Source organism: Athalia rosae, chromosome 2 (genome assembly GCF_917208135.1).
Source record: "Athalia rosae chromosome 2, iyAthRosa1.1, whole genome shotgun sequence".
Classification (NCBI taxonomy): Eukaryota; Metazoa; Arthropoda; class Insecta; order Hymenoptera; family Athaliidae; genus Athalia; species Athalia rosae.
The window spans coordinates 379058-390077 of record NC_064027.1 but is presented as its reverse complement, the minus strand read 5'-3'; the positions used below and the strand labels follow the sequence as shown (position 1 = coordinate 390077).

General features: G+C 41.1%; 1 protein-coding gene across 1 annotated transcript; it reads right to left on the bottom strand.

The window, feature by feature from the left end:
- Positions 1–3: 3 nt before the first annotated feature.
- LOC105691511 (ATP-binding cassette sub-family G member 1) lies at positions 4–9655 on the bottom strand. The gene is made up of 12 exons (XM_012410033.3): positions 9155–9655; positions 7892–8303; positions 4528–4645; positions 3546–3735; positions 3007–3152; positions 2635–2873; positions 2328–2533; positions 2062–2230; positions 1871–1971; positions 1557–1712; positions 1190–1430; positions 4–567 (listed from the first exon to the last, which is right to left on the bottom strand). The coding sequence occupies exons 2-12, from the start codon at positions 8076–8078 to the stop codon at positions 398–400; spliced, it is 1923 nt and encodes a 640-aa protein (XP_012265456.2). The 5' UTR covers positions 8079–8303; positions 9155–9655; the 3' UTR covers positions 4–397.
- Positions 9656–11020: the final 1365 nt, after the last annotated feature.

Here is an 11020-nt window from a genome sequence, read left to right as displayed (position 1 = left end):
CAGTTCAATTTTTGGAAAACATTTATTACACAACGGTATATCACAATATTTGACTAATTCACTATTGATAGAACAGAACGTACGAGTCGAGTCTTCGAAAAGAATCAATTCGTTCGAAGCTCGTCGTTCGAATATTATTATTTATACACACCATCGGTCGTTCATACGTATAGCTATCATATTTGCCTCACATATTATTTGACGGATGACCCGCGATAAAATATCAGTTTGATCGTCAAATGAGCATCAGCAGTTATCAGCGATACCGTGTGTAGCACGAAATGCTTACTTTCATCTACTACTCGAACGTAGTAAGCCGCTTGTGTTCCGGACTTTGGGTTCTTCATGATTCTTGCATTGTAGCTACATCGCAGACAGCTTGCTTGCATTTCTTTGTTCATTTCATACTGATGTAGCTCTTGACCAATCTACCGATGAGATGAAGTGCTCGAAACGTTTTGTTCGGTTGAAGCCGCTGCCTCAGTAGGTAAAATATCAACGCTTTGAACAGAATCAATATTACCACCAACGCCACGATATCTACCCAAAAGACGACATGCTCCATACCTGAAATTTAAGATAGCGTTATCAACAGGTGAGCGCTCGAATAAATAAAAACACGTTCCATATACCTATGATAAAATTACTGTTAAAGTAATGGCTTTTTATTCTCGAGACTCCAACCCGTCTGAACTTTTGGTACGTTAAAAAATCTCAAAATTGACGAATCTTGATGAGATGATGACCGCGGATTAAGACTACTCGATTATCGACATGACATCAAGTAGTTCAAAAGTCACGTGCTCAGCGTCTGTGTTGGAACTATTTGTTTTCGTTTATTCGATTTTTTTTATTCTGTTCTTCGTTAAAATAATTCAGCAAAGGGGCGCTAATTTCTAATGCAAGTGAAAAATGTAGTCAGCCACCATTGATTGTATACCGCATATCACGGTACGAAATTAGATTTACTCGTGACTACGACTGGTTGACGAGAAAATAAGAATAACGGTCCGATTATTAAACAATCTGCTGGTAACACTTCGCAAATTACTGCACAACCGACAACGTGCAGCATGAAAAACGTGTTTCTGGAATTCCGGACGGTCATTCTCGGATCGCGGTTCAAGCCTCGCAATTCCACGACTATTATATGGCAGGTATTGCAAGAAATAGTAAACCCTCTTCTCACCCATAACTCTGATCAGTTCCCTCGGAACTCGGTAGTGACAGTAACTTTCCTCCGGTGGACAGGGCAATTTCTCTCTGCCGTTGCCGTACGTCGCGACTATCAGACCCTCGAGTCCGTACCGTATGTAACTCGAGTACATTACTAGAAGTCTGTAAAACGGCAATGGTTCGGTGCTTCCCATACCCTGTATCGCAACCAGCATCAGCGGAACCGTTATTGCAGGACCGACGAACATACCATTCTGAAATAACGACATACTAGTTATTCTCCGTGGCGCGATTCTGTTCACTGTTCTGTGATTCCAGGAATACAATCGCGAAAAGTTCGTTTATCATGCGACGAAAAAAAGGAACGAATCGCAACTCACCACTATGTTCAAAGTCGTACCAATGGCGAATCCCATGCTCTCACCGATTAGGGAACAGATGTAGCACACGCTGAAGAACATCAAACACCTCGAGACTTCCAACGGTTGTCCGGTAAAGAAATATACCATACTCAGGTAAATTGTTCCCAGAATCAACTGCGCAAAGTAAAGAAATATCCGCGATCATAGTGACACGTACGAAAAAAAAGTATATTCATCAAGTACTGAAACGCTTTTTGTCCAGTCTGTCTTCTGTTTTTTTTTTTTTTTTTGACGATAGAAGAAAATATATATATATACTTATTAAGACCTACTTGGGGCGGAATGGTCGATACCGTCATGGCGCAGAAATAAGGACCCAAGTCGTACCAGCGATTGAAGTGTTCGCGTTTGACTAGCTGAACCTCCATGGGAACTGGTGGAGAAGAATATTGAGCTCAGTTAGCTAACTATTTGGAGGATACCGAGACTTGATTATTACTCAGATAGAATGCTTTTTAATTACAGTGCAGAAGAACCGGCAACATAGGAACGTAGAGAAATACGATGAGACACGTGAAACAAAATCCAAAATTGAACAAGGTCTTCGATCCATCATTTCCAATACCCAGAAATAAACCACCTATTATGAATCCGAGAAAGATATGGAGCGATATTTTCAGATACATGTAATTCTAGAATGAGAAAAAAGATTTCCGGTTATCATGATACAGATGATATCTGCCGAAAAAAGCATCAAGCTTCAGATTCTCGTTCTATGAATATACCGACCCTGTTTCGATAAAACTGCAGCATCATTCTACTGAGAAGGACCTTGAATTGTTGGCACCAAGATGCCCCGCGGTCGTTTTCACCCTTGTGATATTTTTCGAACAGTGGGTCATGCGCGATTGGAATTATCGGCATCTGTGATTCCGTACAATTTACCATTCGCTCGACGTACTCCATTCCGTATTCTCCAGCGGCGACTTCGATAACTGAAAGAACAACCGAATTTATTGTAAATAAACTTTTTGCTCGTCAAGAAATGCGAGTCTTACGAGAGATAGAAATAAGTAACCAGATCTCGTTGGCTTACTAAAGTCTGCCGGATTATAATGCTTCGGGCAATCAGCTCCCAAGCGTTCCAGAAAAGGTACTACGTTATTAACCGGACCTCGATAAACGCACTGACCAGCTGCTACTACGTAGACGTGATGGAATTTGGCGAAAATACTCGCACTTGGAGTGTGAATTGAACAAATTACTGTTCTTCCTCCGCAGGCCACTCTCCGTAGAAGGTCTATGCACTGGACGGTTGACATGTCGTCTAGTCCGCTGAGATAACAAAAACCATCATCGACGATGATAAAAATGACAACGAGGGTATCCCGGAGGCATTTCAAGAAATGGAGACCCATTAGATAATGATTATGGGGATGAATTTTTGTTTTTCAATCACGATTCTTACGTAGTTGGTTCATCCAGGAAAATTACCGGTGGATTGTTCACGAGTTCGAGGGCGATGGAAAGCCTCTTTCTTTCGCCCCCCGACAACCGTTCCGTAAGAGTATCTTTCGCCGCTGACAGTCTCAGCGTCTCCAAAATTTCGTTGATCTGGAAAGAGAAGTGAACGGCTGTAATGGATCGAACCGAAACCCCGACTCTTCCTTTCTTCTATCGCGATATTTTTCCTCCTTCTATTTTAAGATTCGCAAATCCGAATGTCAACTCATTCGACCAGTTTATCGATAAAATTAAATTTTTACTTTTTTCGCGGAAAGCGATGATATCCGGGTGACTCTACAACGACGTGAAACCAGTTAATACAACGATCCGTTTCAATCTCTTCGAAGAACAACGTTACGCGGAGAGCTTTTTGATTTCGTTTATTTTCGGAGTTACGAAACGAATCTTTTGCGCCCTATATCACTCGAAAAACTGATCGAGAGTCAGTGAAAATTATACGCCGTGTTATTTTTTCAAGATTATTCGAGGTCGATAACTTACAGCGGAAAGTTTTGCCTGACGCGTTTTTTGGTTTCCAAGTTTCAGATCAGATGCGAAGCACATCGCTTCGTGAACTGTTATTTGAGGCTGGGATAAATCGTCCTGCATAATGTAGCAGGACAATTTTTTGAACTCACTGATGTCTCTCGGTTGACCGTTGACGGTGATGAGACCGTTGGCTCCGGTGTATCTGAAATTTCGAAGTTTTCCATTCATCTGGTCTTATTTTTTCTTTGGTCGTTACATCGATTGCGCAAAATTCGTACAATGAAAAAGAACTTCGAGGCTAAATAATGCATCTTCTGATTGAAACATTCCACAGTCTAACGTATAAATCTGTATGCATAAGTATTTCTTTCGCATATGTATGTTTGTTTTATTCGTTCGCTTTATCAATTGAGGTTCATGGATACCCGAAAAAAAAATTAATGCGGTTCGTTATCGGAAAACCAGAAACGCTCGTACACTGTTGGAAGTACATACATACGATAGTACGTACTATGTAATATATGTATGTCGAAGCGGCGCGACCACGCGTGACATTTGATTATACGTATACAATTGCCAGCAGCCGTCACCTCACTTCCCGTATCAAGGGTCAATACGAGGTCAAAGAACTTCCAAAAACTCGCATAAAGCCGATCGTATGTATAGATATAAATTGAATATATTAAAATTGGTTCGCTGCGCGCAGCTGACGAGGTGAGAAACACGTACGATTAGCCTGCATGTATGTTGTATAAATCGTAGTAAGTTACAGGTAAGTCAAGTAAAATTACGATCAGGTGACGATCGGTAATTTTCGATCCTTAATTCCGTCAACCTCCTCGTGATTATACCTGTTCCAATTATTGAGGTGATTTTTGGATGATGAAATCGACACAGGTACATAAATTTCTTCCCCCATTACACTGGATATTATTATTTGTTTCCAATGCAGGTAATAAAAGACTCGTATCGATTGCAGTTCGCATTGACTCACTTGTATCCCGCGAGAACGTTCAACAATGTTGATTTTCCTGCACCAGAGGGTCCCATGATGGCGGTCAGTTGTCCCGATCGGAATTGACCGCTAATACCCCTCAGGATCAGCTTCGATCCTATGTGAAAAAAAAAATTGAATATAAATTTTTCATTTGTTATTAATACCTTACGTCAAAGCGAATAACCATATCCATATGATTTTAATGCAAATTACGATATTTGATGAAGAAAAAGTTGAAATCAACCAAGCGTGCTTTGCATATTTAACAGAACAGTGATCGAGCCACCTATATAAGCATATTATGTTTTCACCCTTTTCCCGCAGCCGTCGTCAGCTGGTATGGGAAGACAACACATGTATGGATGAAAATCGATACGGTGGATTCTAGAATAACGTATCTAGCGGAAAGTTCGTTCGGAGTTTCTCACAACTGCAATCTGTAGCGTTACTTCCGTATGGAAAATAAAATTCACCGAGGCGTCCGCGTCTGTAGGTCGGCTTGTTCAATTTATCCTCTTCCGGTGATTTGAAATTAGTCATGCTATTCAAGATTTTTCATACGAATGATAATCGCTATGAAATTGAAAAATATTATAACGAGTATTCATCGATGAAACGACGCGCGTTCGCTTCTTATTATTATGCGCATGGCATTACGAGCAATTTGCGCCTACAGGATTTCATTTTACCTTAGAATTTACCGTCCCAAATTCATGACTGAATTACGAGTGCCGCTGACAGCTAATCTTTCAAGGTAATGAGGGCCAACGATTCTCGTAGCGCTAATCCTCAAATTTGAAAAAAATACATATTTTATTCAACAGTCCGCGCGTCGTTACTCGGAGGTACGCTGGGCTACACCGCGCGTCATATTGTGTATCCGGTTTCCAACGTTCTGCCATTGCCGCTACTTCGTTATTATTATAATTGAGATCTTAGATTTTCGGAATAAATCTCTTAGAAATTTTTATAACTCGTATACAACGTATCGTTTTTGACGCAGTTTAATCCCATAGTATAATGAAATACGCAAACAGTGTAATAAGATGTATACACGTACGACTCGCAAGTTGGGCTCAACGTATACGTATATCATGAACGATAGCGTTAATCTCGAGGTTTCCTACGGTATTCTTGAAAGTTTGATCTCAGAAATCCAAATTCACAAGCTAAATTGATCTATCGCTAAAATTGATCGAGTTATCGCCAATTTTTTACTTTTTGGAGCAAAAAAATTGAGAAATCTCGATGGGAAAAATTCGTAGCTCAATTTAGCCAACGGATTCGCGTTCCTGGGGTCAAAATACGTCTGAAAACGGTCATACCATTGACTTTGAAAATACTTCATTTTTGGGCCGAAAATCGAAAAAATCCAAAGGGGTACCCCTTGGAGTTTTCTCAATTTTGGGGTCAAAAATCGACATTTTTCAAAATTGAATTTCCTATGCTATTTTGATGTATTTTGATCTCAGGAATCCGAATTTCACACCCAAATTGATCTATCTATAAAATTGATCGAGTTATCGCCAATTTATCAACCCAAAAAGCGAAAAATCAAAGATATCTCGATTGGAAAAATTCGTGGCTCAATTTGGCCAACGGATTTGTGTTCCTGGGGTAAAAATACATTAGAAAACGGTCATACCATCGATTTTTAAAATACTTCATTTTTGGGCCAAAAATCGAAAAAATCCAAGGGGTACCCCTTGGATTTTTCTCGATTTTGGGATAAAAAATCAACATTTTTTTAATGGGGGGCTCTATGCTTTTTTATGTATTCTGATCTCAGGAATTCGAATTCACAAGTTAAATTGATCTATCAATGAAATTGATCGAGTTATTACTAATTTTTATTTTTTTAGAGCAGAAATATTAAGATTTCTTGATGGGAAAAATTCGTAGATCGACGAAAAAAAAACTCTTCATACTTGTGAAATATAATGAGGTGAAATTGAAGAAAAAATTACCGGTAAAAAATTTAAACAACGAACGAAACAAAGTACGGCGCGCGCGTGCAATGCCAGTAAGGATTAGAAAATATGGGAGTCTGAAAAGAATCCTTTTCCTACCCCCATTACTCGATGGGTTTATTTTTAGCTGGATCGGACATCGAGCGCGGTGTGGCTAAGGAACTGGATGCACGCGATCAGATCCCTAACCTAACCCAACTGACGATGATTATTGTTGAGAGAAAGGTCGCCCTGTTGTATTTAAAAATTGACTCGATGGCCGCGAACCGTTCGTGCAGTTGCATGGTCGCGAGGACGTCCGCTCATTTTTTTCTATTCCATCCCTTGTCCGAGATGATTCTCTCTCACAATCAGCTGTGTACTTGTACATATAGATTTTGCACATTGAGATTTACAATCCTTGCGGTTAAGAGGAGTCACTAAATTTATTGCTCAGGTAATATTCTTCACAGACAGTTCGTTTAACTCGGAGGTACCCGCAGCATACATCCGCGTTTTATATTTTCAGAGCGGTAGGCAAATTCACGTGTAAGGAAATGATCGTAGAAATTTGCAAACGTCAGTTGTGGTGAACAATCGTCGCAACGAGACGGATTTTATGTTTATTTATTTGTGATGTTGCCAATCCCGAAAAGTGTACCACGTTGATGTTAATTTCACATAGATGACAATCGACGTGACCCAATTCCAATTTATAAATTCACGTTTCGCATCGATCGTCCTGGTGAAATTCCAACAAAAGCTGGTCAAATTACTTGTGCTTACATTCACACGGTCATATTACTCGCTTCATACGGTATTACGAAATTGATTTCGTTACATCTTTTCATCGTGAGTCTTTTATCAATCGATATTCGTTGTTCGCGTCTCTGCTGATATCAGAGGTTTTACATAGCCGGCTAACTCGAAATTTCGGCAGGTTTTCGGAGATCTTTCCTAAAAAATATCGACAAACTGACAATGAGTGTGTTGTTAAAAAGTTGGAACCGTCGCGTCGATCGTCGTCACTCGTGCCGTTTGTCGTATCGCAAGACGCGATGACGCGGTAATGCTGCAACAGAATCGGCATAAATCAAACAATAATCGGATATTTCCGCACTAGAATTTTCCGAGTCATTTTAAAGAGGCGGCGAACGTAATTACGTATACCCACCGATACTACACCTGGAAATAATTGCGTTCACATGTATGATTGCGAAAGACACATGATGTGACAATAAAATATACCGTACCGTGCTTATAAATATGTAATTATGTATATCGTGATGATTGTCAGCGCCTTCTCATTTCAAAACGTGAGAATAATAATTCTTATAACCATGCGGAGAACGAGCTGCCGCGCACAACTTCACCGGATGACATTTTACGAAAATTTCAACAATTTCCCATACCTTTTCTCCCTGTAGGAACGGTGTAAGTGAGATCCGAGAACTCAATGTCGATACATGGCCGTGTTTCAAGGTGATTGAAGGGCGCCGATTCCGCCCCGCCTCGGACTTCATCCCCGTGTTCGATTTCATGCGGACCGCTGCGGGGAACGTGCGAAACGTCGATTGCATCGTTCGACTTCGAGTCCATTTTCACTGCCCGACGTAATTATTTCCCGATCTATGTTTTATTTTTGTGGAGTCTGTTATTCGCTCTCAGAATTTCATAGAGCTTTCGCGATAAGCGACATCCGATCGTCTCGCATCCACGTTGCTCGTTATCATCTCATTGACAGTGATCTCCGTTCGGTGGCAAGTATGCGTCGACCGGTGGAGCGGAATGTGACTGGCTTCGTCGAAGCTGTACCTAGAGGCTCTGAAATAAACGTCCAGACTTGGTCATTTTATCGATATGCCTTCTCATACAGTAATTAAAATACGAAGCGAGAGGAGAAGAAAAAATTGCATGGATGGAATGTAGAATATTTATTACATACATCGCAATTAACGTCTTGACTAATTTCGAGCGTTTCCTTTATAATAATTTCCGTAGATCGCCAACCGCTAAATACCACTTTTTGACTTTCGTAAATAGGCAATCAAATAAGTGAAATGACCAGATATAAAAACTCCAGACGTATCCGCTTGAATCGTACGCAAAAAATTGATGCGGGAACAAAAAAGATTTACAAATTGACGATCGGAAAGAAAAAGAAGATAGAGCGATTGGTGCTGCACCGATATAATACGGTATAATGATCGATATTGAGGAACGTTTTATTTCATTTTTTATCCATTGAATAATCGAAACAACCCAATGCATTCGAAATGACTCACACGGCGCAGTTTTTGGGTCAGCGATATATGAAAGGCATAGAAATGTTTTTCGAACGTTGGCGTTGGGGAAAGAAACTCTGTGGCGACGGTGTGAACGGGCCTTGATGAATAAAGCTGCTTAGTACGCTACTGGTAAATGGTAATACGTTGACCAACTGCATCTGGGTACAGCATACTAAAATCCCGCTGCATCGCGAGCTCGCGATCCCCTTGGCTCCGTCTCTTGGACGCTGCGAGTTGCAGTCCCTATTTGACATCGCGATGTGTCCTATAAGGTGGCTATGTCTATATCTATACCGAAGCTAACCACGGCCGTTTTCAATACAGAAAATTCAACGTTGACAACGTCGTTACTAGAACGCACTTCGCCACGCTGCGTTGTGTACTTACTTTTCATTCAAACCCGACCGACGATCCAACTCGCTCGTTGATAACTGGACCGATAACATAAAAGTCGAAAACTGAGTAAATGTCTGGAGTATTTCACTTCTTCCCTTCTTCCGCAGATAACGATGATACGTTATCATCCGGGTTATAAAGTCTTATAATAAACGTATATCAAAATTTCAACGCGCGCGAAAACAATACACTCGTACCACTTCCGCTACGACGCGTTTCCGTTTTATAAAACGATCCGTGCGACGCCGATTATTCCTCGATCGCGTTCAAAATTTCCCGCAATCGTTCGATCGAACTATATCTAATTTTCGGACGTCGGTCCAATTTTCAGCGTCATTTATCTGCTGGGTATCGAACCGCGGTAGTATGCCCGAAGTTTTTAAATGACGTTAATTTAGTTGGCCGGTTGGCCTTATAACGATCGGTGGTCAGGCCGACGACAACGACGGAACTCCACCCGACTACGATCACAGTTCGCGTTGAACTGACGCAATAGAAATGCCGGGCGCACCAAGCTTCGAATAATAGCTTCACCAAGGGCCTCCGCCAAGCTTGTATCTCGCCATGTCGTTGTACGCTAGCTATTCTTAAACCCGATTTGATTAGGGGGCTTTTTATTCGATTCAAACGCCACGGACGAAAGTCGGACTCCATGGGCTGCCCGACGAATAGAAGCTTTTCAAAATGGATGTTGCGCCTCGCGGCGCGGTGATGTCCGATCTACGGAGATTCATTGAGCAAAAATACTCAAACGCTGAATTTTGCATTTTTAAGGTTTCAAAATGTCAAGTGCGAACCAGAAATAGTCAATTGAACGAGCCTCCGTCGTTTGTGTGAGATGTGGAACTGGTGCCCGGTCCAACTTCTTTTTTGTTCCGCGCTACTCAAGGTTGCATTCCGAAGGTTATCGCCCATGGACGGGGAAAAATTGAATAATTAGTCAATTTTATCGATTCGTCAAGTTGAAAGGTGGAAGTAGATACATTCGGTTCGAAACATACGTATTTATATACCTCCGATTAATTAATGCACGAAGCGCAAACAATTTAATCTGAAAGTTTGATCTTTCGGCACATGTACCCGCACACATCCATCACAATGGTGGGTCAAAGGTCTCGACGGATTGAGCCGATTACGGAATACATCGCTTATGTCTTTGCGAATCGAATCAAAAATAGGAGCGAACTATTTGCGAAAATGGAGAAACATTTAGAAAATATTAATTCGTAGCGAATCGCTGCAGACTTGAGTCAAATTCGGACAAAACGCTATTGCGCCTGACTTTGAGTTCACGCCATTTTTGCGTAGTCCTAACGCAAGAGCAAAGTCGTATGAAATGAGTCTTGGAATATTCATACGGTTGCCGTTTGTGAGAATCTGTGAGAAAACTCGTTAGGACGAGTAATACGACTCACAATTAATCGGATATACTCTATGCAAATGATTCGACAACTTGGACGGCTTATAGATCACATAACATCGGCAGAACAGAAAAGTCGAGTAGAGGTCGAGATGATCCGCGCCCTGCGGATCGTGAACTTTGATTTTTCAACAATAAAAACTCCACCGGTTCCCAGTCCGCGTGGACGTTATAACACCAAGTTGGCAGTTTTTTTTCTTTTCCTGACGTAGCGTGGACGAAAATTGAACGAAGTAAACGACAAACAGTTTTACCGGCGAATTGTGATTGCATCATTTTGAGTCAACTATATCCTTTCAGGTTGGGCGAATTATTATTAAAAGTATCTCAACGACGACAGTAGAGATGCTGTGTTGGACCGTTCGCCAACGGCGAAACGACCATTGTCAGGAGAAAAAATGGACTCAGATTATATCGGCGAGACTCGTTTACGTGGT